This window comes from Thamnophis sirtalis, unplaced genomic scaffold (assembly GCF_051295495.1).
Source record: "Thamnophis sirtalis isolate CommonGarterSnake01/CBP01778 unplaced genomic scaffold, rThaSir2_p1.2 scaffold_5, whole genome shotgun sequence".
In the NCBI taxonomy this organism is placed as follows: domain Eukaryota; kingdom Metazoa; phylum Chordata; class Lepidosauria; order Squamata; family Natricidae; genus Thamnophis; species Thamnophis sirtalis.
Window position 1 is genome coordinate 101,204,631 of NW_028261385.1, and position 27,857 is coordinate 101,232,487.

Below are 27,857 nucleotides of genomic sequence, written 5' to 3' on the forward strand. Positions count from 1 at the left end.
GTAATTGTTTTCTCTCTTTTTTATCCATTAAAATTAATAGACCTATAAACAGAAATATTCATCTAACTTTAGTATTTATATTTAAGCTGGTTTATAAAAACTATTGATTCATTAAATTATTCAAATTAGTGAACCCTATTTGGGTAGAGACACCTGCATGGTAGAACATTTTCCCTTATTGCCTGTCGCAAAAGAAATAATGGACGGTATCTGCTTTGTGATGAGCTTCACTAAAGAGGCAGAATTTATTCAACCTGGAGTATCTGCACAACTGCAAGCACTGAGTATCATAAGTCACCTCTTCTTTCTATTTTCCAAATCACATTTCTTTGGTATCTGTCAAAAAATTCTTGACAAGTAGCTCTTTTGGTAAGGTGACCAGATTTTAACATTGGTAAAGAGGGAGGGGGGTGTTCTTGATTAATTTTTTTTTTTTTAAATCAGGACTTTTTAAAAACGCCACGGGGCTTGGGACAAATTGTTCAAAAGCGGGACTGTCCCGCCAAAAGCGGGATGTCTGATCACCTTATCTTTTGGGTAAATTGATAAAGAATCCTCAGATTGTCTCATCTCTTCATGCTGCATGCAGCGCAGTAGAGAGCTGCAGAATTTTTGGTTGACAAGTAGGTTTTCTAGCCCTCTGCTAAAAGACGCAAGTGACTTTGCATAGCCTTGGAATACATTTCTCACAAGTATGTAGTATTACCCTAGTATTTTTATTTTTAGTGCAGTATGCACTTATATCTTATGGAGACTTTTGCCTTGAGTTAAAAGTTTTCTTTCAAAAGCATAAAATCCACTGAACACATTGGGGCTTGCTTTTGAATTAAGAGATAAAGGTAAAGGTTTCCTGGCCAGTCATGTCCGACTCTCCATTTCTTGAATGATAGAGCCAGTGTTATCCAAAACATGCCTAGAAATGCACCATAGAATAGATGAACTGAAGTTTTGTTCACTGTGAAGCTTGTTCTCTGCATTAATGAAATTTCTACATTGGTTTGCTCAGCTTCATTATTTTTTTCTTTCTTTTTTCCCCCTAGATAAAATACTTACCATGATGTTCAGTGGATATGACGATGCAGACACGTTTGAAGATGATCCTTATTCTGAAGGGTCTTCCAGTGAAGCAAGCATTGATAGTGAAGTAGAATTTCATCTTTACAGTCAAGTCCATTATGCACAAGACCTTGGGGATGTCGGTGAAAATAACAATAAGGATGTCAAAGGACAAGAAGAATTTAAGTCCTTGAAGAAAGAGAAATTGGAAAATGAACAAGATCTGAGAAATAACTTAATTGTCATTTCAGATAGTGATGTTAACATTTCAGATAGCTCAGATGTCATAATATTGTCTGATACCCCTGAGGAAGATAGCATTTATGAAAGTAAACTCCAGAAACCAACAACATCAGTGTCTCCATCATTATGTAAATTAAATAAGACTGCTTACCCTCGTGCCAAAAAATCTATTGAACACCCTTCCCGGCCTATTGTGAAATCTGAGGATCAGATTAAGGTAAATTCAAATAAAGCAAGAAAGGCTGATGAAAAGGCAATCTTGAATAACCAAGATGATGTTCACATGATTCATAGAGTTTTAGTAACTGAGGACAGCTCCAGCAGCGATGATGCAATTGATGTGTCAAGTATATCCTCTGAAAGTGATAATGTGGAGAGCTGGATGCTGCTGGGAAGTGCCGCAGATGACAAAGATGATGATATCCTGTTAAATCTTGAAGGCTGTAGAACTTCAGCCAGTGGAGGTTAGTATGTTTTTTTGTGTGATGGTTTCAAGCAGCTACAAGGAAGATTAGGTATCACAATAGAAAGAGTAAATATAAAGGGTCAAACAGGTTTAGGGTATAGGAAAATAAAAGTATGATGACCACTATAAAATATATTGGTACCTTTGTAAAGCAGGTTGTGTTGTTTGAATAGCAGGAAAGCATTGCCCTACACCTATTTATAAGGAAATACAGTCTTCCTGCAATATGTCCACAGTTTGTAACCTTAGTGAGAAAAGAAGAGCACACTGAAGTGAACCTAATGTGCATCTGCAATAAAAAGATTACAAATATTATACTGATGCAATAAATGAGGAAAACAAACAAAAGGCATAGTATACTTTTGAACTGATGAAATTCTGTAAAATTGTAATTTAAGCCATTAAAATTTCCAATTAAGAGAGAATAGTATTTGGAGACAGTGATAAAGTTTTTTTAAAACAAGTTTGGGGTAGTCTTGGTTTCTCCTTTACAAATAGCCCTTGATTTAAGACAATTCATTCAGCAACTGAAATTACGATGGTGCTGAATGAAGAGACTTATGACCAGCTGTTGAAGTTATAGCTTCTGTACAGTAACAAGATAAAAATTCAGGTGCTTGGCCGCCTGCTCAGACTTCTCACCACAAGAGCACTGCAACTATCTCCACCTACCTATCCCCTCCCCTCAATTTAGGTCATCTTTCCCAGCAACATTTGACAGGTCCAACACTGAGTCTGAAGTAGAGAACCTGGGTCTTCAACTATGTCAGCCAGCTGCCACTGCTGTCACATCTCGGCTTCAGCTGTAGTGATGCTGCCACCACTGAGAAATGCTATCCACACCATAGCCAGCCATGTAATATGCTTAACATTGAGAGTCCAGTCTGAATTGTCATAAATTAAGGATTATCTGCATTCTGCCTGTCTTCCACCAACGTCATTAAAAAGGCACCAGAAATTTTAGTCATGTTCTCATTCCCATTTTAATTCAAAATATGGTATTTTCACAGGGGAAATGTATTTAATGACAATTGCCTGATGAGTGTTTTGTAAGATTTGCTGTCTGAATATGTTACTGTTTTACAAGTAAAAACTTAAAATTAGGTTTCTATGCTATTAGCAAGGAAACACAGAAGATATGAGGTATGTATGAAACACCTAAAAACAAGTATTCATTTAATTTAAGCATACAGATCTTAATATTTTTATTTTCTACATTATATTTATTTATTTATTCGATTTATACAGTCGCCCATCTGAAATAAGTGACTCTAGGCAGTGAACAATTGTAAAATAAATTAAAATGAATTAAAAAACAGATTTTAAAAACAAGTAAATACATATAGCAAATAAAATTATAAAATTATGTATAGGATATTATAGCCAACAGGTGTTAACAAAATCAGGAAATGGGGCCTTGGATTTGCTATTGCTATTAACAAAATGGAGCCTCAGGCCTGGACACATAATCAGGTTTTTAAGGCCTTATAAAAGGCCAATAGGGTTGAATGCTGTAGAGGGCAGGCACTACAGCAGAAAAGGCATATTTCCTAGGCTCCACCAGCTGACATTCCCCCCCTCTCTAACACACAAACACACTCACACACACAGCATATATTGATCATATAAACTACATGCAATACATAAACAATACAATAAATAAATATTAATATTTTATTTTCCATATTATATTGCCGTATAAGTATAATCTTTACTGTCATTGTATTTAAATACAACGAAATTGGTTTTAACTTCACTGGTGCAAAATTATAACAGAAACGAAAAAAGAAAGAAAACTAGTGTGTGCATGGAGTGATTGTGGTTGTATTTAAAAGTCTCACAGCTCAAGGATAGAAACTATCTTTAAACCTGTTTGTTTGGCTGGCTATACTTTGATGTCTTCCGCCTGAAGTGCAAAGAGACACTGACCAGGGTGTGAATCATCTCTGTGTATCTTCCTTATTCTGCTAAAGGAGCGAGATCTGGCAATGTCATCCAGTGGTGTCAGAGGGCAACCAATGGTTTCTTGTGCCAAATTGATCACTCTCTGTAGTGCCTTCCTGTCTGCAGCTGTTAAACCAGCATACCATACTGTAATACAATATGTGAGGACACTTTCTATGGTAGACCGATAGAAAGAGGTCATCAGCCGTTGTACCCCCTGATTTTTTCGCAGGACTCTAAGGAAATGAAGTCTCTGTTGGGCCTTTCCAATCACCAGAGACGTGTTGTTTTTATAAGTTCTCTTTGTATACTGATTGCATTTTGTACAGTATTTTTGGTCATTAAGAATAAACATTTCAACCTGAGATTTAGTGTCAGCATACTGTACATATTTTCTTGGACTGTATTATATCAGCATGTGCTAGCTTCTATAATTTAGCTCCTCGAATTGTAACATCTAGTCAAGCTTTTAAAAGGACTAACCTTGGGAGGCAACATCAATAGCCACTCGGTCTTGTCTGGATTGAGTGCAAGCTTGTTCGCTCCCATCCAGACCCTGACAGCCTCCCGGCACTGGCACATCACTTCCACTGCTTCGCTGAGTTGGCACGGGGCGGACAGATACAATTGAGTATCGTCCGCATATTGATGGTATTTGATCCCGTGCCGGCGTATGATCTCACCCAGCGGCTTCATGTAGATGTTAAACAGGAGGGGGGACAGGACCGAACCCTGCGGCACCCCATATTTGAGGGGCCTAGGGGTCGACCTCTGTCCTCCAACCAACACCGACTGCGACCTGTCCGAGAGGTAGGAGGAGAACCACCTTAAAACGGTGCCTCCCACTCCCACCTCCCGTAACCGTCGCAGAAGTATTCCATGGTCGATGGTATCGAAGGCCGCTGAGAGGTCAAGGAGCACTAGGATAGAGGAATGTCCTCTATCCCTGGCCCGCCAGAGATCATCGATCAGCGCGACCAGAGCAGTTTCTGTGCCGTAACCAGCCTGAAACCCGACTGAAAGGGATCCAGATAATCTGCTTCATCCAAGGTCCGCCGGAGTTGAAAGGCCACCACCTCCTCAATAACCTTCCCTATGAATGGGAGGTTGGAGACTGGGCGATAGTTGTTTAAAATGGCTGGATCCAGGGATGGTTTCTTAAGGAGGGGTCTCACCACCGCACCCTTTAGAGGATGTGGGAAGGATCCCTCCAGAAGAGAGGTGTTAACAATCCTCTGGAGCCAGCCACATTCACCTCCCTGCTGGTCGAGACCAGCCAGGAGGGACACGGGTCCAGTAAACATTTGGAGGCACTCACCACTCCCATGGCCTTGTCCACTTCCCCAGGAGCGACAAGTTGAAACTCGCTCCATAAAATCCGATCAGGACCTTCCCCCGGCGCCTCGGCTGGTACCGTCCGTTTGTTATGCATCCTCATTCTTCTTCCAAAGGCAGTGGGAAAAGTCTCTGAAGCACACTTTGAAGTTGACTGGGAATAGCAGTGGGAAGGAAGATTCAGTCACCATTCTCTTGTGCAGTCCATAGAAATTGCTTGTGTGGGAATCCTGTTGGATGGCCCAGGCATAATTTATGTTTTTGCCCAAAGAGCTTAGTAGCAATTAATAGCAATTAGACTTATATACCGCTTCATAGGGCTTTCAGCCCTCTCTAAGCGGTTTACAGAGTCAGCATATCACCCCCACAGTCTGGGTCCTCATTTTACCCACCTCGGAAGGATGGAAGGCTGAGTCAACCCTGAGCCGGTGAGATTTGAACCGCCGAACTGCCGAACTAGCAGTCAGCTGAAGTGGCCTGCAGTACTGCACTCTACCCACTGCGCCACCTCGCAGTAATTGATGAAGAAACACACTACACAACTTAGATAACTTTTCTTAAATGGTGGACATGTCTGAAACTTTGGAAGGATCTTGTGAGTAGTGTGTGTCATAAAATAGTAATGATTGAGGAGTGATTTGATTTTTCATTAAATGGTGAGTGGGTCAGATAGAAACATCCTTTTTCTGGAGATAAAGAAGTGTTTTGTTCTTTTTCATCCACATTTGCTCTCAAGGAAACTGACAAGTATTCCAGTTTGTCTTGGTCATTTTTCTTGGTAGATGGCCATGTTTCCAACCATATATTTCCATTGTCTTTATTCTCTACAGTGCCGGTTGACCTAAATTATATTCAGCTTTTTTTTAAACACACCATTTTCTATTTACTTGGCTTTCAAATAAAATCAGTGGGTAACAGAAATGGTTGGTGTCAAGTTAGATATCTGTTTCTTATTTTTTAAAAACTGTACTCCATGGTGCTAAGACAACTTTTGTCAAAGAAACTATTAAATTAAAATATTTATTCATTGAAAATGTTATTACTTGATTACTTTGACTGTTCTTCAGCATGCTTGGGAACTTGTTCTTTGGAAATGTCTTACAAATTTTATATCCATTATTTATTTCTACAAAAAAGAGAAATATTTGTAAGTAGTTGCAGAACCCTCTGTCCTTAATATTCCCTGTTCCTTTCAACTCTCTTTATAGCAATTAGTTTTTAGTTTTGATACCCATGCTGTTCTTTTATTCCCCTAAAGCATTAGACCACAGTTGGTCACTCCAGTTACAATAGATTGGGTGAGTTGTAGTATCATGGAGATTGAGTATCTTTTGTGATGATTGGACAGCATAGGGTCAGCCAGAGAGACAAGGAACAACAACAGCAGGCCTCAATGAAATTGTGTGTTCAACAGTTTATTTAAGTTGAGGGTGCTTGACAAATAATTGTTCTGAGTGAGCGGTTGCTGTGGGTTGGAGTAAAATACAAAAAATGCCCATGAAAAGTCTTGGTGGTCTCAAAGGATTTTGGTCCAATTTGGAAGATACCAGAATTGTTGTGACCATTAGAGATGACCAGGACATTATCTTTGAAGAATCTGACAGTTTTTATTATTTTTCTAGATTTTTTTTAAAAAGTAAGCAATGTCCCATCCTGTGTGGTTATCATGATCAAGGCATTTTCATTCCATTATGCAGATTTGAATAGGAACTAAATCTGTTTTTCCTATAATTTGAGTTGAGAGATAGCTGTCCTCTTCAGGGCCTCGAGAAGGAAAGGCCTTAAATCGAATGTAGCTGTTTAACATTAAAAATCTAAAAATTTGTTCATTAAGATTATATTGTTCCTTTGTTTAAAGTAAGATAAGCTACCCCTTCCCTAATGTCTTGGAAGGAGCAGCCCAAAAATGTTTTGCTTATATGTTTATAATTGTGCTTCCAATGAATTTTTCATCATCTCTGTTCTAATTGGCATCCTCAATTACTTGCAACTATATCTGCTGTGACTAGAATTTTATTCTAGCTTAAACTTCAGCTTCATCCAGATCAGATCAGATCAAATTAATCTCTGTTATAGTCACACATCAGCATCATTAGCTTTCCTATTTTTCATTTTAGGCAGAGACTTAAATATCAGATGAGATACTGACTCAAATTCTAGAATAAACCTGTCTGTATTCAGAAAATCCTTTGAATTGATTGGTCTCCGGGTGTTTGGATTGGGGCCTCTACATTTGATCTTAGCTAAAATGATAATAGGCAATTAATTGGAACCTCCACTTTTATGGCGGTTGCAAATAGTATGACAGTCAAGTTTGTAATGGCTTAGCTACGATTATGGAGCCATTGCTTAAACAAAACATGTTCCATATATTTTGATTGTAATCCCTGAGACTATTTTGTCCATGTGGCCAGGGAGACTTTTGAACATTGGATTAGACAGGCTGCCAACAGAAGTCTTACCTTGGGCTTCTGACACTTAAGTATTACAGTATCAGCACAACCCTAAGACTGACTGAAAAGGTTCATTGTTATTTCCTTAGTAAGAATCCATGCTGCTAAAAAACGTTGAACCATGATTCCAGAAACGGCTGCTACTATGGAAAAAGTTAGATGCCATTCACAGATAAGGGCTGTTGTGGCTGTTCCTTCATATGACTGTATGGCTGGAGAAGTAAAAGAATGTTCATTATTTCTCAACCAACAATTCCATCTTTGTTTCTTAGATAAAATAATCGATTGTGAATAAACATAAATAGAACATGTTCAAAATTCTTTGCAGTTGAGGAGAAAGGGAGACATAATCCCCACGATATGTTTCATTAATGGTGTGTGGTGGTTAATTCTGATGCCCAAATGCAGCTGTTACTGTTTTACAAATATGATTATTTATTTATTTGGTAAATTTATACAGCTACTCATCTCGCATATATGACTATAGAAGTTACATATTTTTAAAATAAAAAAATAGAGTGGATGTGTCACTGTGATCTTTTGATCCCCCCAATATGTTGTTGTAGTATTAGTCACAGTGCTGTTCTTTTTAACTAATAACAATTTTTAGTGTTCTAGCACAACAGCTGGTATACTAATGAAGCCAAATCCTTTATATTTACAGTTGACAGTATGATTTAAGTTTATCCTTTTATCATTTCTTATTAGGGTATTTGAAGAATACCTTCTTCCTAATGTAATAACTCTGAGAAACATTGGCATTTAATATAATGGCTCACTTTTAAAATGTGGATATTAATATTGTTATTATTAACCCTAGCATCCTATATTGTAAAAAGATATTCCTTGAATGTCATTGTGCTTCACAAGTCAGATCAAATTGCAATGCATTTTGGAGAAAATGTTCAGCAGATTGAAAGCTTTCCGATCTTTGTAGCAAAATAGATCAGCACTTTACTTTTAAAATGCTATAATGCGTAGCCATTTATAATCATGCCCTTGTAGAGTATCCACTACAGTATTTCATTCACACTTTTTGTACTGATCTCTTTGTCTCAATGTTCTAAACTTTTAAATTGATGCTGTGTTTTAAATAAGATTCTTCATTTTATTTACTGCCAGGGCCTCTGCCCTCATCACTTGCTATGGAGCCTTTAATCGAGAAATGAAGGCCTAATCCTTGTGCTTACAAATTTTAAAGTCTTCAATTAATAGCTATTATAACAACAACAATAAACAAAATTACCTCATCATGCTTGAAAAACAGCTTCTCAATTTCCTTGTTGATCATTTTTCAGTTTTCCACGTGACAATTTTTGAAAAATGTGGAGATACCTGCTATCAACCTTTATTTCCTTAATAAATATTTGTAGATGTTTCACATTATGAGAAATTATTCCTGCTCTTGTAATAAATGATGTTGAGCATTATCTTCATTATTTTTGCTTGTAGAACAGTATTAAATATATAAAATTGCAACCATTCTTGGAATTAATATATATATAATAGCAAAGTTATAGAGATTCCTAAAATAAAACTGAAAATCTTTACAACAGTAGATCTAAATATTGTACTTAAGACTAGAGAGACTTAAGATTTGGCAGTCTAGTATAAACAGCAGCATTTATACTATATCGTTAGGCTGCATTCTATATCTTTGTACCTTTTTTCTAGATGAAACAGTAGCTTTGAAGAGCAATAAAAGAACTGTTCTTTGCTTTAAAAAATAATTACATAAAATATTATTTAAATGTTCATTAGTCCATTTCTACAATAGAACCAAGTTAGAAAAATTATAAGTGATCTGGTAAAATAATCATAAAATAAAATTCACCATGGAATTGAAAACTATGAAAAAAAATTCTATTAGCAGTATTTTAGTAATTTTTGATTTTTGCTGTGTTAGGGAGCCCCATTTCGGAGGCTGATATTTTTTATTGCCATTCTATTCTTTACAGAATTCTATTTTCTATTTATTTTTTTTAAAAAGCCTTATTCCTTAAAATACCAATTTTATTCTTTCTATTAAAAATAGCAACATTTTTAGAAGCTTAGAGGTGAGGAAATGACATATATGTTTATCTAGAGAGAGAAAAATATCGCTCCTCTGCAGAATTAGTGTTCAGATCCATTGATGAAGGGAATGGCAACTTACCTTTGTATGGGAACACAGATCCATATTTTAAAAAGCAAAAGTTGAATGTGCCTGACTTAAATCTTCTATTTTGTTGCCAAATTTCATAATGCAACAAATATGCCAAAATATTTTTAAAGGAAAGCATTTTATTCCAACAATTGGTAATAATTTTGCAGTCACCTCACTTGGTTCACCAGTGTTAATTTATAAATCAAACAGCTGTATAATTTAACTTGGAATTTGCTGAGAGCGACATTAAGAGTTAATGTCATAAAATGACTTTGCATTGCAGCATCTATGACCTGATGAATACCTTTGCTTTTAAAAAACTAAATCAACTTAAACTTAATGTTTTATTTTTACTTGCCCTAATTTGTGCCTTTGTTTTTAGCAATATTAACAGTATTTAAACATCAGGAGCTCTTTAACCATGCATTATTATAACACTATGCACCCTGGAGCTGTAATAAGCAATGGGAATCATCTACCCTTTGCTAGGAACAGCACATGCATATGGATATTTGATTAAAAGAAAAAAGTTAATCTTCTTTACAGTGTAATGTGGATACACTTGAATCTCTTGATTATTTAAAAAAATTAATAAAACTAATAAAGTTCAGGCGGAAATCTCTAGTGATCTAAACGAAGTATACCTAGAGCGGTAGCAGTCTCTTTTATCTGTACAGATTTCTCTGCCTATTGTGGACCTTGGCTTTAACTAATTTAAATTTCCCATGGCTTTGGATTGCAGACTAGGTTTTCTGCAAGAGTGACCATGCTTACATGGTCATATATTCTGGGCGACTTTTCACTTTTTGTTGTTGTCATTCTGTTGATTGGTAGGTGAGGAATTTTTCTACTTCTCTCAGTTTGATCTTTCTTCCTTATCACTTTCTATTTATAAGTCTTGTAGATTGGGAAGCTCTTCGTTGTCATTTGAGCTATGTGGATGAGTGGGAAAATGAACTTTCTGTTTCTATATAAAATGTTACCAGAAAATTTAACATTTTGGGAGGAAAAATAACCCTTTGGCAAACTGATTCTCCAGTGTAACTATTGTCAAAATATAATGTGAAAAGAAAAAAACACTGTTATTTGTAGAAAGTTTGAATTATGCTACAATTTAGTATGCTCTTTGGCATTTCAGGCAAAAGGTCATAAAATGAAAATGTGTAATCTCTCTGCACATAATTATACACAGTATTTTAAAAATCCATTATATTATTCTAAATAAACTAAGAATTAAAGATGAAATATTAATCTCTTGAACAAAATGAATTGGAATGTAAAATATAGAGTGAAAGAATATAGTTAAAATCTTCACATTGTGCTACATTATTTGAAACATATTTTCAAAGGTATTGTGCATTGTGATCAACTGTTCCATTGTTATACATGTGTGGCAGCATTCCCAGCAGTCATATTTTGTAAACATACATTTTTACATTTATTTCAGTATTGTTTAAGCAATTGCTGGTAGGTAACAGCAACTGCAGACATCTATAAAATTGAAACACCTTTAGCCAAGCTTTAGTCTTCCAATATGCCAGTTAACTTGTTTAAATAGTTGTCTTGGACAAGGTTAGTATTTAATATTTGTTTCTTAATGCAGTGATACTTTTAAAAAGTCATAGAGCAGTGTTGAAACATGTTTTTTAGCACTTATTCATGTATCTTAGCAAGAATTACTTGGAAATAAATTGTATTATCATAAGTAAGTCTCAATTTGAATGCATTCTAGCATGTTATAAAAATATTAAAATAAAGGTTCAATTTTATGACATGAATATTTCAATTAAATGCTGTGGTGAACTTTGGGACCAACCACTTCTTTGATTTTCTAATATAAATAATGAATACTTTCTAAAATTCACAACTTACATATTTATATTTTTACTTTCTAATATCTTCAAGATGCAATACCTGTCAGATTTATATCTAATTTTGTATTTAAATTTCTGTTTTCACAAAATAACATAACAATAATAAAATCAACATTTGGATTACTTGACTCAAATTTGTTTTTAGCTTGTTTTTTCCGCTATTGGTGCCAAGCAAAATTTGATAATTTCATCAAATGTGTATATTTTGGAGAACTTTCAGAAATGTGCAAGTATTATAATCTTATGAGAGTTGTGACAGGATATGGCAGAAATTAATCTAAAATGGAATTCAAAACACTTAAGAAGATTACTTCTAGTATAAAGTTGTGCTTCTAGAATGTATATATATTAAAATTTATTTTCGTTAATCAGTGCGTAAAAAAAGGTTCCTGTATGGCTTTTGCTTTCTCACATGTAAAAGGATGCATCCACCATCAGGGTATGCAAACATTGTTCCTAGTATATAATTTACTTTGGAAAAATATACAGTTGCTAGAGTACTGATAATCTTTTGTGTGTCTGTGCTCACATGTGGGCTGAAACTTTTCTTCCTTCAGTGTTTTGGCACCTTAAAGACCAATATGTTAATTATCATTTTCTATGGATCACAGGACACTTCAATCATTACCTGTTTCTTAATCTTTAAAGGGCCCCAAGATGCTTTGTTCACAAAGAATAAATATTAAAAAATCCTTTGGAGAATTTTCACCTGATTCTTCTCCATAACTCGTTAATCTTTTTGATATTTTTTTTCAGTGTAAAAAGAAGCTGTTCAATAATCAAAGTGTTCTATTATGATATACTCACCTTATGTAAAAATAAAATGTTGCCATATCTTGGGTCAAAAGCAGTAACTAAATCTGAGTGCTGTGGATCCTTCTGGCTTCTGAAGTCAAACCAGTTTTCTGAGAAATAAGTGATTTCTAAATAGTAGGAACTATTACAATAAGGGGGGAAATTGCTATAAATGTAGCCTTGGCGGTCATTTATTTATTTAACCAATGTACAATGTTAGGCTGACATGTACTTATAATTCTGTTTTAACAGAATAAAAAAAGTTAAAAGGATTAGATAGGGTTTGTACTCTGTTTAGGAAGACAATGATAGGATATGAGGAGCAACATTCAGGGCAGCTTACTGAAGCAGAGAGAAAAATCAGTTTACATTTGTAGTATGTGAGTTCTTAAAATATTCACATGTAAAGAGGATTGCTGCCAATTTGTATAAAGTTACCAGTTAAATTCTTTATGATGCAGAGTTCTTAGGCACATTTCTTTCAGACATCTGAACTGACAAGGGTTTTTTTATTTGAGGAGGGCGGGGAACATGTTAGCCAGTGATGGCCTATAAGAACAGCTCTGTTCTTCACAAAATTTATGGGGGAAAGCTAATTTCTTTCCTGCAAAATGAGGACTTTACCATTCCTCTTTTCTTCATTTTGCAAAGTTGAATGATCAGATAGGATTTTGTTGAAGGGGTCTTTGTACTATACTTTGGATGTTACATGTTATTATCTTATTTTTAAAGGAATATTTTTCTGCTAATAATGTTTCTTCAAAAACCTTTGCCCATAAGATTCTGTTTCTGTTGTCCTTTTTTTTAAAAGAAAAAAGCACGATTGTGGATTTTGATATGACATCTTGATTTCAAAATATTAGTAAATTTGCTAAAGACTAAAACAATAAATATAACTTTTCCCCCTTTTATACAATTTGCATCAATGTACCTACTTGGTTTGATTAATCACAGCCTCCTGTTATTTTAGGCATATTTCTTTTGTTCTTGTAGAAGTGACTTACAATTCAAAGAATTCTATCCAGAATCTTGAAATAAAATATGCTAATGTATAGTTTCCCCCAGTTCTTGAACATGTTCTCAATCTAATGTTAGAGTGCTATAACCAATACAACAAAATTTCTGTGTCACCATTCTTTATGCTACCTTTTTGCAAAAAGATTGTCAAATGTATGGGACTAGCCCACTCTTTTGGAGTTGTTGAGCAGGGGGGTGGGTGGGAGGAAATGATCTCAGAAGACTCAAAGGAATTCTTTAAACTTCTAACGGGGCCAAGGGGTCAATGTCAGATTTAGTCATGCTGTTATTTTAGCCCAGTCGTCCAGAGAGATGGCTGAAAAGTGAGTCTTTTATTTCTTTTTTGTGTGATGATTAACAGGATTAAATGTAAGCTGTTGTGTACTTAGTCCCAATTAGTTTCTCATCTGAGAGGTTCATTATGATTTTTTCCCCTTAGTATTCATTTTGTAATTTTTAAAGTGTCTAATTATGCTTCAGAATGAAAAGAAACAATAGAGTTGTGCCTTCCCTGCAGTAGCTGCTTTCTTCTTTGTTTGTAGCATTATGATTTATCAAAGAGTTGGCCTTAAATTTTTGGGTTTTGTCCTGTCCTTTAGGAAGATCCTCCAGCTTTACTCAGTTCTAAGAACATGTCCAAACCAGAGCTTCACAATAATTTAGTACATTATGAAGTACAAAAATAACACTCTTGCTTTTTAAATTGATATTAATTGAAAATTGAAAAACTGCTGTATAGTATATTAATAGTTATGAACTACAATCTTTAATTTATTATACATGTATGAAAAGTCATTAACCATCAAATACTTGAATCTAGATAAACTTTTCAGTATATAGTAAATGAATTACACTTGTATATATGTCCTCATGAAGGCTGTATCTTTAATTAATATACTGTAGTTGAGAGATTAACTTTTCAGTACAGTACCAAATCAATTTCTTTAAAAGTAAACACCTTTAATTTTAAAACTTGGAGAGTGGGAAAAATGGCTTCAAGATTGTATCTGCAAAAATTGTTTAAATAACAAAATCCTGATTAAATGGTAAAACTTTTAAAACATTGACCTATTGTTTTATAGATACTACAAGGAAATTAATCTTATTTTACCTTTTGTTTGACTTAAATTGTTTTTCTTTATGTATTAAATATGGAGCTTCTTGCACCATGCAGATTGCTTAAATCTGTAAACAATATAGATTTAAAGATACCTTTGAGGATGGAAATCAGTTAGCAATTTTACATAATAGCTTATTTCATTATAAAATTGCTACAAATTACAGTGTGGTTGCTGCCAAACTTACAAGTCAAGGTTTATGTATTTTTGATTTAATATTTGACTGAAATACAGTTTTAAGGAACTTATTTCACTGAAATAATTGGAATCTCTTTTCTGCTAAATAATTTTGCTGGCCTAATGTTGCTACATAGTTAGACAAATCTTCAGGTCTGACGAGAAAACATTATTCATTATCCTTTGATCATTCTTGGGAAAAATGGAAGTTAAGTATTTGAAAGATTATTATTCTTTTAATTCTAATTATATATTAAATCTTCAAAAGTAGGGTATGTGTTTCTGTAGTATTAGCATCTTCCTCCTTTTTCTTTCCTCCTCCAAAACATCTTCACAGGAGGAGGAAAGAGAAGGGAGATAAGAAACAGAATTGTTACTTAAGTTTACAGTACAATTTTTAATTTTTTTTGATAGAATATAAAGAATGATAATCTGCTCTACAACTGAATGAGAATGGGAAAAAGAGTGATCTATTCCTTGTATTCAAAATATTTCATTGTTAATGTGTGTCTTTTCATTTAAGTGCAGAAGAAATGTTATCCCTAAACCATTAGTGTGGCTTCTAAAAGACTTCAGATCTTGAAAGCTTTTATTCAGAATTACTCCTGTCACTATGTTTACAGCTGTTATATATCTGTAAGTAATTTTTCTATTACATAGTTGTAATAGTCTTATTTATTCTGTATTCCTTTATCCTAGTATTTGAAAGCAGATGACTAGATAGCTTGGATTTTAAAATAATCAAATAATTGATTGCGTTAAATATCTGCATTACCATTCTCCTCAAGATTACATAAAAAGATGATATTTTGAGTACGATGAAGTTTTAAGCTGCTGGTAAAGCAATATTTGATATTATAGTATATAATGGTTTTTAGTATTCCAGCAGTATGTATATTTATGTACTTCATGTATAAAGTTTAAGGGGAAAAATGACTCTTATAATTTAGAGCATCTTGTCTAAATTAAAAGAAAGTTATCTTGTTGTTTTTGTAAAACGAAGTCAATAGTAATATACTAAGGGAAGATTAACGTGTTGGTGTCAAGTAATTTGATAACATAATGGTTTACTAACATCTATCAGCATGATGGTTATGTTAGTACTCTAAGATTTGAAACAAAGCTTTTTTAAAAAGCAGCAGGAATTCATCTTTCATTTAGACATCATAATATTTCCCTCATAGAGGATAAGGGCAGTGTATATAACCATAATAGAATATAAGAAAACATTTGTAGAAAAACTTTGGAGGAGGTTAAATCAGTGATCCCATTTATATAGTAAATGAAATATTGGAATGTCATTTTGAAGAAAATAAAATAAATAAATAAATTCTAAAATAAATATAATTTATAAAATAAATTATAAAATAATAAAAAGATAATACTTGAAATCAAGTGGAAAACAAAAATAGTATATTTAAATAAAACAATAACATTTCTACATTGTTGTTTCTATATAGTTCTCTATTCCTAAGGTGAAGGAGATGAAATTGGCTGGCATAACTGCCTTTTTTCTGCATCTGCTTCTCATTCTTTTTTTTTTGACTGAAAATCTTCATTAAATTAACAAGTAAATTGTATCATACATATATTGAATATCAGTTAATTTTACTTATTCTACAAAATTAAACATTTTTGGACAAAATAAGAAATATTTAAAAGTTTATTGAAATCATGTGTAAGATATGTTGTATACATTTCTTAGGCATAACTTTGAGTTAGGTTAGGGTGTACACACACACAAACATAAATACACATATGCACATACACACTAAGAACTATATAGATGACTGTGAAGATTTTTCTCCTCTGTCATATATTTATTTTCTGATTTGCCTCCTCTCAGCATGGAAAGTGAGCTACATGTTTGTATTTCTGTTTTTCTCTGATGGAATAAATATCACCTGCAAAGGAACTATTTAGATCAGGAGTCCCCAACCTCCGGTCCATGGACTGGCATCGGTCTGTGATGCAGCAGAAACTGGGCTGCATAAAGGAGTGAAGCCCCATCTGTTCATATTCAGGATGCAAGCAGCGCATGAAACCATGCCCCCTATGGTCTGCAGAAAAACCGGTGCCTAGTGCTCAAAAGATTGGGAGCACTGATTTAAATAAATAAAACAACATGGGAAGACTTAAGTGGTCCTGGATGTAATGTGGCTAACTTGTCCTTATCAAGAAGCGAATCTGAGAAACAAATCACACATCTAATTTGTAGCTTACACTTAAGTAATTAATCTAGTTTAAGCTTTGAAAGAATAATAAAAATAATTACATTAGAAAGACAACTCTGTCAACATTTTTGAAGTGTTTTTCAGCAGCTTGTATTACTAAAAGGCTTGAGACAGCTCAACTGTTTAAAGAAATAAACACTTAAAAAAAACCTAGGCCAAGTTTGTTACATATGTATATATTCTATATGAAGCTGTTATTTCCATATTAAGTAGGCTCTTAGTAGATTCCAAAATAAGAAATACTGATTATTACAGCATAAAATAGCATATTTAGTTGACATGAAAAACAGAATGTTTATAGTATTGATCCATAGAAGCAACAATATTTGAAATTGGCCACAGTAAGATCATACAATATATTACATTTAACCAATCTCATTATATTTATTTTGTACAATGACAATAAAGGCTGTACTGTACATTTGAATTTATTTACATCTTTAGTTAGTCAAACAGAAAAAATTGCTTTGGTCATTCACCAATAATACATTCAATAAAATTAAACAAGCAAAACCCCTAAGATTGGAGATTGTTGGCATCCATTTGTGGGCAAAGTTTATAAATAATTTAGCAGAATTTTGCTATTTTTAGAGAAGTAGTACTAAATGGTTATTAATAGTTACAAGGACAAGGTTGGCCTCATTGTTGAGCTTCTGGAGGTCTCTCAGTACCTGATTATATTAGCGGAGATAGGGACACCAGGGGATGAGTGAACTAGTGAGGTTAGTCAGCTATTTTTAATATCTTTTTGATTATTATTCTTTTTTTAGTTTAGTATTTATATTTTTTAAGTTTATTAAAAACATTTATTAAAATGTATTAATAGTTTTTATCTCTGTTGTATACTGCCCAGGGTTCTGTTTGTGAGATGGGCAGCTATATAAATTGGTTTGATGAATACAATAAATACTTTTTTTTTTTTTTTGGTTTAAATGTTTTATTCATTTTCATTTTCAATTTTATACATTCACTTATATACTGGATATTTGCAATAATAATAATATAATAATAAGAAAAGAAAAACCCCAACCTAAACACAACTCATCATAAACCCAACCTATCACTTTCATACACCCCTTCTTCTCCCCCTCCAACTTTCCTTTCTCCCTCCAACAATCACCCCTCTTACTTCCCTTTCCCCTCCTATCTTCCTTTCTCACCTTCCTCACCCTCCTTCCCCTCTCATCCTCCTTATATTCCCCTCTTCCTCCCCCCTTACTTCTCCCTCTTCCTTTCCTCTACTTCTCACTATGGTGCATTTCTCTATTCCTTAATCTATTCAGTTACTAAAAATTACGCTAAAAAGAAAAAAGAAGGGGAAAAAAAAATAAAAATAAAAAGAAAAGATAAGGACCAACAGTATACAAGTGTATTCTTCTTATTCTATATATTGAAACTATATCTCCACCCACCCACCCACCCCCAATGAACCCCCCTCCCTAATCCCCTCCGACTTCCCAGGTCCCACACCCGGCACAGTTCAGTACCATTCACCTTCTAAAATATCTTATTAATAATAATAATGAAAATAAAATAAAAATAAAAAAAACACTCCGAAAAAGAAAAGAAAAACGAAAAAGTAAATTAAAAAAAAAAATCTCTTGCACTATGCTCAGCCTCCCATCATTCTTAAAATTTAAACAGTATAAATCATTCCATTTATATTTTATCCTCGTCCCTTACTTCTTTGATATTTACCCCCATCTTCCTGTAGACTCTCCAGATAGCCTTTCTTAACCTTATATTCAAATATTAGTATATACAAAAATCAATTTATCTTCAAATACAGAGCAGTCTAATCATACTTTCGCTACTCATCTTCCTACCCTTCGTTTCTCATCTCCATTCCTCCCAAGCCCAAATTCCATAAGATTAGGATCTCGTTCTTCACTTTAAAATCCTGAGCTTTTTATGTTATACTTCAAGCATGTAAATCCGTAAAATGTGTGCCCAAAATCCATACCACTTCATTCAATCCCAAGATCCCTTCATCGATATCCCGCTTCACCTTCCCTTCTGCCCCACTCCTCCCGACTCCATTCATCCCAAACCGCAATTCAAATAAATCTTAACCCCCGCTTTCCTCACAGAAAACAATTCATGCACAGTTTGGATTGAGATTCAAATAAATCTTATAAAAGTCCCGTATAATATCTGTCCAAAATAAGCAATGCTTCTTTCCATTCTTCATCGGTACACAGCTTTACCATTTCATACCAAACAGAAATCCTAAAATTTTCATCAGTCCAAGAGCTTAGAAAGTATTTTAAAAACATCGCTGGATCTATATTCTTTACTCTTCTGCCCTTCCGGAAAGAGAAGGCAACCCTCTGCCTTGTAACCACGTGTCCCGCTGCTTTAAAAGTATGACTAAGTCCTCAGTTTTCGCTCTTCTGCCTCTCCAGTAGGGGGAGAACAACTCCCTCCTTCTTGTAATCGAGTGAATTGCTGGTTGTCTTTCCTTCACCTTGTCCTTCCGCATTTCCGGGTGAGTCAAGAAGCCCCGCCTTCAGAGTTTTATGATAAAAGTCCCGAGCTTCCGAAACAGAATTAATACGAAATCTTTGATTTTCGAGTGTAACTGTGATTCCAACTGGAGCTTCCCATTTATACTGTATTTGACGATTTCTAAGTTCTTGGGTTAAAAAAGTATAGCCTCTCCTTGCTTGCAGCATCTGAAGCGGAATTTCTTTAAAGACAAACAAATCATAGCCATCGATTCGGAGTCTATTATTGTAAAATTTTTGGATGATCGCATTTCTGGATTCTCTTGTGAAAAAGTATATAATTATGTCTCTTGGAAGCTGTCGTTGTTCTGCTACACACGAATTCTGGCGATAGATTTTACGAATATTCCAATCAAAATTGAATCCCGGACCTCCCACTGCTTGGCTGAAAGCTTCTACAAACGTCTGTTTCAAGTTCTCTCCTTTCTTTTCGGGCAGTCCTCTGACTCTTATTGCAAACGCCTTTCTGTTGTAATTTATCATTATAAGTTGTGTTTGAGTGTCTCTAATCTCTTGTTGTAATGCTTGGATGTTGGAAGTTAAATTAAAATTAGCCTCTTCCAAAGTTTCCAGTTTAGTCTCCATTTCTTTGATATAATCTGTCAAAGTAGACGTAACTTCAAACATATCCGCCTTTATTTGGGCAATTTTAGTCTGTATTTTATCGCATAAATCCAGCACAAATTCTTTGATTTCTTGTTTAAAGTCATTGAGTATTTGAAAAAAAAACTCCTGCGTCAAGGAATCTCCAGTGGGGGGTGTAGGAGGCAAAGGCAGCGATTTACTAACAAGTTCTTTAAGCACATGCGGGGGAGATTTTTTTGCCTGCTTAGACCTGGGAGGCATTATAGATAAAAGCTGAGAATAAACAGATAAACAGTATCTTCACCTGGTCAGTTCTCAATAAATTATTTGTAGATTTTGCTTGTTAATGAGTAGCAGTCTCCGGGGAGATAAAGCCAGTTAATTACGTCATCAATCACCAACACAGTAAAAACGCCATTTTGAAACCCGGTTGCACAAAGAAGTTTCAAAAAAAAAACCAGGCTGGTGTTTAGATAGTTATAAAAAAAAAACTTCACAGGAGTAAGACCCGCTCGTGTTAGCCTTAAGTTGCTTTAAGCAATTTATCATTGTCCTGAGTGGGGGGATCGTCTGTCTAGGGCTGCAAAAAGGCAGCTGCGAAGATCTGGCTGGAGATAAGAGCTCAGTTACGCTGGATCTCTTCTCCGTTCGCAGCCCAAAAAAAGGGGGCTGTGAACTACGAATAAATCCTAGCACCTGAGCTTCTGCCTGCCCCTTTCTGCCAGAAAGGGGTGATATCTATTGATCTTAATTAGATATACAGACCAGAACTCGGAGAGGGGCTCCGTTGAGCTCCTTCAGCGACAGGCTCCTCCCCCAGGAAGTCTCAATACTTTTAGTAATCTATCTTTCCACATTGCAGTCTTTTACATAGAAAAATAGTGTATTTGGCAAAACATTTAAAGAAAAGTTTGTTTGCATCAAGCCTATTTCCCTATTAAAAATATTCAATTTAAATAGACTTTTGATTTTTCAGAAGATTTTATTAACATTGTGCTGATGTGCATTTTATTACATTTTTATAGTAGGAAACATTTGCTACTTTAAATATACTACAAACAAATTAATAATTAAATGATGTGCTATCCAGTGATATGTAGTAAGTCTCTGAATTGATTTACTGCATATTAATGAGTAAATGATTTAAATAAATACATAATATAATATAATAACAGAGTTGGAAGGGTCCTTGGAGGTCTTCTAGTCCAAACCCCTGCTTAGTCAGGAAACCTTACACCACTTCAGACAAATGGATATCCAACATCTTAAAAATTTCCAGTGTTGGAGCATTACAACTTCTGGAGGCAAGTTTTTCCACCGATTAATTGTTCTGTCAGGAAATTTCTCCTTAGTTCTAAGTTGCTTCTCTCCTTGATTAGTTTCCACCCATTCCTTTAAATGTAGATGTTTGATCGCTTGACAGTGAATACTTTTTAATTCAATAATTTCTTGAATGGATTTGGATTTAGCCAATGCTATAGGAAATCCATTGAAATTATTATAGTGGTCTCAGTAGATCTTTATTTGACGAAATCTGGTTTCCAACCTGGCAAAACCTTGGGTAGTCCTTAGTTTTCCTTAGAACTCTGCTGTTTTAATGCTCTATTTATTTCAAAACAGTTTTATTTTGTGTTTCTAGCTTGGCAAAGTTGGCAAACATTTTAGGCAGCTTTCAAATGTAAACTGTATAGTGCAGGGAACTGTAGTATCCTAGTTGAGATTAGGAGTAAATTTGAACAGTAGTTTGGACAAAGAGACTTTCTACAATGGTCAGGAATTTGAAGGAAAGGAAAAAATCATGCTCTTCTACTTTCAAAATATTTTGTGAGTTTATAAAATATGATGGCTTTATTACCTAGTCTCAATTGATTGCAGAGTATCCTATGGGAATAAACATACCAATTCTTTCCTTTCCTCTTCTGTAAAAAAGAAAGCTCACATGCCCCAACTAACCACAAGTTATCTATATTAGCATAGCTCTGCTTGGGCATTTTTATGGAAGAGTGCACAAAAAGAGTGTGGAACTACTCCTTAACCTCAAAGGATAAAACATTCTGAAAGCAAAGCATCTCAAGAGAAATCTTGGAGTAAAAAGCATCCAGAGGAACTCATGAAAATATTCAAAAATTTTGGTCCTGAAATGAAACTAGAGTGAAATGTTACCCTGGGTTAGATAAAAGAAAAATACATGCTGAGTAAAAGAAACTCTCCTGCTGTAAAAGTTTTTAAAAAGTAAAAAAAAAAGGTAAAAGTGGTAAGGTACCAGACTAGAAAGCGGAAATGTGAGTTCAAGTTTAGCCTTAGTCATAAAAGCTAGCTGGGTGATTTTGACCAGTCATTTTCTCTCAGCCAAACTCAACTCACCGGGTTGTTGTTGTGGAGAATATAGGAGGAGGAAATTCTGTGAGATACATTCACCACCTTGAGTTATTTGTAAAAAAAATAAAGGTTAGGACGCAAACAAATTCAAGGGTTATTTTTTTACAAAAGCCACCCTATCAACAATACAAAAGATTGTTGTGGACACTTTTGAGACAATTCCTTGTTATCCCTTAAGACTGAATTAATTTAAGTTCAATTAATTATTTGATATTAATATTTACAAGCAGTATAAAATAATAATGGTAATAAATAAATAAATAAATAAATAATCCTCTTCAAAATAATACTCTTCAAATAAGAGGAAATAATACTCCAGCACAAAGGAATAATGGAAGCAAATAAATAAATCCTATACAAACAAGGGGAAATAATATTCTAACTGTTTTCACCCATAAAATATGACTTGTAAAAATGATTGGAAAACAGAAAAGGGTAGCCTTAAATACTTTTACACTGATAGGATAACTTTATAGGGAATCTTTGATGTGAACAGCATTGTTTTACTTTTCTAATAAAGTAAACTTTTTTTCCTAATAAGCAAGTTGACCAAGGCGTCAATATTTTTATGGAAAGTTTGGCAAAGAACAGAAAGCATAACTAAATACAAACTTAATAAAATATTCATTTTACTGTAGACTTTTCATTAGATATACAGTAGAAAATAGTGTTTATGAAGTTTAGAGGTTAGGGTTAGGGTCATGAACCTTCTTAAGTCTGTGCCCTGTTTGTATTTCATGATTCTATTAGCCTTTCCTAATTGTAACCTTCTCTAAAAGATAAGTGCAAGTAATATGACATTTTGGAATCAAGTGTTTCAAGGTAATATTAAGCAAGCCTAAGGCACCAAAATTCATGTGAAGTGTGTATCCAGAAAACATAACTGAGTCCTTCTTTGTCCCCAGTTTGTATTCAGAACCTCCCAAACTTAATACTAGAGAAAGCAACAAAACGTTACGAACGGTCCCTACTCCTTAGAGTTTAGGTGTGATCACTTGTAATATAAATTTGGTAGAACTCAAGTGGGCTCAGTTTTTAGTAGCTATGAGAGATTGTTGAATTGAGGTGATAATTTGCAAGGGTGGAATGGGATTGCTCTCCCTTTCGATTTTTAATGTTATATATACTTAATACAACTCCCTCTTGTCAGTCAGTAGCTTTATTTAGGATCTAGTTCTATTGATACTCGTTTGTCCAAGTACATTATTGCAAAGGAATCATTAAAAATCAATACCTCAGATCCCATAAAGTAACTACTGAAAGAAATGTTTATGTCAATACCAAAGTAGTATTGGTGATGTTTTCTTCCCATTTTCCCTTCACTATACATTTTAATGTGAAGGGTGGGGGTTGGTGGAGTGGCAGCTACACATTGGTTTATTAAGAACCAGAAAATTGTGTCTAACCAAGAATACCAAAATGGCAGGTGAAATTCAGTATAGTAATTATTAATGAAAAATAGTAAATATACACACATCTTGTTGTTTTTCTTTATAGTAAACATGGTGCAGAATGGAAAATAGGTAGGGAGAGAGAGTGTGTAGGTAGGTAGGTAGGTAGAAGGATAGAGAGAAAATAAGAAAAAGAAACCTCATTTATAATACAGCGGAACCTCAGGCCATGAAAGCTTCTGACCATGACCAAATCGGGTGCCAACCAAAAAATCCACTAAATGTTTCACTCTGTTCACGAACACATCCTCGGGTGGTGATCAATCACAGCTGTAGTGATTTCCCCTTCAGCACCATTTTTGTGTGTGCACGCATGTGCTGTCAATCTTGCTTCCAGTTACATTCAAATCGGGTGCCGACTGAAGTCCTGGAACGGATTACGATTGTGACCAGAGGTTCCACTGTAATTGTATTTCTCCACATCTTTCTATGCTTGCTCACAATGCCAGTTTCCAATATGGCTGTATATTGCTTCATATCTTCTTTTTTTACAATTTTCATTGTGAAAAAATCTTTGTCATGATTTCACCAGCTTCATCAAACAATGTTATTGTTTTGTAATTTTATCCTTATTCTTTCCCTTGTATAAGCAAATATCAGGCCTTAGGCCAAGAATTCGTAACACAATTCAGCTGAAGGTCAGTTCTTTATTTGCTTACTTATACCATAGAGACAAAATCTTGCCAGACTAACCTGTATTATGATAAGTTAATGGATATACCATGGTAGATTCTAGGGAGTGACTATCCTAAATTTCTTCCTCTTCCCAAGATCAAGCTCCAGTGTAAAATTTCCTAACGATGCCTGATTCATAATAAGCGAGCCAATATTGTAATACAAAAACCAGTGCTTTATTAACAGTTTCATTAGGCATTCTTCATTAGGCATTTCTTATTCGCAGCCATTTCTTTGCTTTCTTTATCTGCTTCTGGACTTTGCCCCTGTTCCTTTCCTTCCTTCAGTTTGTGTCATAAATCACATTACCCAATAGATACACCTATCTCAACCCAGCTACTGGGTTGCAACATGGAGACTATCCTAAATTTCTTCCTCTTCCCACGATCCAGCTCCAGGCTGTTCTGTCTCTTGTCTCAATCTCCTCCTTGGAATGTGCTACCTCGTTCCTGGGAACCTCTTGCATTACTGTAATCCATCATATCACCTTCCCCTTTTGAAGGCACATTCTGCTATATCACACCTCTTCACACATCTTTACCAAACATGGAAAACTTGTCTATTTTGAGCATGAGATATAGTGTTGGCAAGATAAGGAAATAACCAAAAGTATTTTCTGAATAAACAAAAGTGGTAAAACACTAGGCTAAAGCTACAGGTCTCAGAACATTTTTTCCACTAGCTCAGAACCACATAGTCTTTCTTATACCCAACCAAACATATATATTGAGTAGATACATATGAAAATACATTTGAAAATACATTTTCAAATGTATTTATTTACTTATGAAGATAAAAGGCTGCCATGGAAGTTTTCAGAGGTTGGAGGACTTTAATTCTAGTCACCGACCTCAGAAGGATGGAAGGCTGAGTCAACCTTGAGCCTGCAGTACTGCACTCTAATCACTGCTCTAACCTGGAATAGATACCCCTCTCTTACAGAAAACAGGAAAAGGCCATTATCAAGGATCACCCTAGTATTTCATTAAATATTATAATTGTCTTCCTGAACTGAACAGTGAATTTCCTAACTATCCACGAGCTTCTCAAACTTTTCATTAGAGGTGATGAAATAGAATTAAGAATAAAATGGGATAATAAATATATTTAATTAGATGGTAGGGTGATCCTTGATAATGGTCTTTTCCTGTTTTCTGTAAGAGAGGGATTTCTATTCCAGGTTACTGCAGTAGTTAGAGTACAGTTCTGCAGGCTACTTCTGCTGATCATCAGCTGCCAGCAGTTTGGTAGATAGAATTTCACCAGGCTCAAGGTTGACTCAGCCTTCCATCTTTCCGAGGTCCATAAAATGAGGACCCAGATTGTTGGGGGCAATATGTTGGTGCTGTGAACCACTTAGAGAGCCCTGTCAAAGCATTATGAAGCGGTATATAAGTCTAAGTGCTATTGCTATTAAAGCATTCTTTGAAAAGTACCCTTGACATTTCAAGCTTTCTAGTAGCCATTCATACATACAATGCATGCAGTGTTGCTTTAAATGAACTAGGAATGGAGTTAGTTGGAATTACAATTTAAGTCAGGGGTGTCAAACCTGTGGCCCATGGGCTGGATATGTCATGCGTTGGACACACCCATCTGTTTTAGCGAAGGGGAAAGATACGTCACGTGATGATAACGTGATGACACAAGTTGACACCCCCCCTGATTTAAACGATACCTTGCCAATGTAGAAATGGCTATACATTTTCACTTGGACATTTCAAAGAAAGGCTGTCTGGCTGTATGTACATACAGAGTTCTTTTGGGCCTGGCAACTAAATGAAACAGCTGTCCATATACAAGTAAAGACCGTTGGGAACAACTTTCCAAGCAACTGTGGAAGACTTCCAAAAGATGTGGTTGCTTTAACACTTGGAGGAGAAGTGCTTCCCTCTTGCTAATGTATTTTGTGAAACATTTCTTTCAAATGCTGTGCACAGCCTATTATAGGTCTTCTGGACATGGTTTTAGAATACGTTAAACAATCTGACAGTCTAGACAAGCAATGATTGAAATTTATAAATTCTTCTTCTTTTTTCTACAGCACTACAGGTATCTGTGCTTGGAGATAGAGAGCTTGATGAAAATGAGTCATGTATCAATCTGTTGTTCAGGATTATCAATCTGGCACTTGAGTCCTTCATGTCATAATTCAATGGCCAAGTGACTAGTGACAATATCAATAGAAAATGTTGTAATGATCAAAAGGATGCCTCCTTTTGTAAGCGGAAGTGGTACAGAAAAATTGGATATTTTCCATAATTATAATTATGGTATGTTATTTAATATTCTTGTAGCTAGCAAAAGAAATGGAAAGCACTAAATGGGAGGGACAGTAATTACTGTCCATACCAGTGATTATCTCTGTGGATTAATTTTACAGGCTAGATCATGGGTGTCAACTCGTGGTGTCACATTGCCATCAGGTGACATTTTGCAATGGTTTTCCCCTTTATAGAGCTGGAGTGGTGTGGCCTGCGCATGATGCATCTGACCCACGGGCCGCCAGTTTGACACCCCAGGGATAAATGGTTTACATAAATGTTTGATTTCTGCAGCTGGACACAAACATTTAATTCTTTTAGATGTTGTCCTAATAGAATTCTTTATCTTCTGCTTACTGCCCCTTACTACTGCTTTTCTTGCAAGTTTTGGACTTTGCCAAAACATTAATATAGTCATTATGGAGTGTATTTGAAGAACTGGTTAACCTCCTAGAAGCAATTGTTTTGCCAATTCTTGTGGTATTGCTCTTCATAATCCCTTCACTATCTGAGGATTGTTTTATGAGTTAGAGATTCCTGCAAGTATTACCGTATTTTTCGCAGTATAAGACTCACCGGAGTATAAGATGCACCAAGGTTTTGAAGAGGCAAAATAAAAAAATAGTATGTAGGTAGATAGAGGGATAGAGAGGGAGAGAAAGAAAGAGAGAGAAATACAATAGGTAGGTAGGTAGGGGGGGAGAGAGTGTGTGTAGGTAGGTAGGTAGAGGAATAGAGCGAGAGAAATAGAAAGAGAGAGAAATACAGTAGATAGGTAGGGAGAGAGAGAAAGTAGGTAAGTAGGTAGAGGGATAGAGAGAGAAAAATAGAGAGAGAGAAATACAGTAGATAGGTAGGGAGAGAGAGAAAGTAGGTAGGTAAGTAGATAGGTAGGTAGGTAGAGGGATAGAGAAATACAATAGGTAGGTGTTCTGACCCCCTCCTCCGTCCAGTAACGAATGCCAAGACAAGCTTAACTGGAATGTACTTTAATAGCAAGAAACCAAAACCTCGGGGGCTGAAAGCCAAGCATAACAAACAGATAAGGACCTTGGCAGCAAACCAGACAAACCTTGGCAGCAATCCAGCCTGCCAAGCTAGTTACCAAAGTTCTCCAACTTTTAGTCAATGTGTTGAC

General features: G+C 35.1%; 1 protein-coding gene across 1 annotated transcript in view; it reads left to right on the forward strand.

Annotated features, from left to right (window-relative positions):
* LOC148045502 (zinc finger CCHC domain-containing protein 7-like) overlaps positions 1-27,857 on the forward strand; it is a 46,841-nt gene that overhangs the window by 6,343 nt on the left and 12,641 nt on the right. Inside the window, exon 2 of the mRNA XM_087716296.1 lies at positions 1,041-1,763. Coding sequence (XP_087572422.1) covers positions 1,055-1,763 — 709 coding nt within the window. The 5' untranslated portion in view covers positions 1,041-1,054. The remainder of the gene's footprint in view (positions 1-1,040; positions 1,764-27,857) is intronic.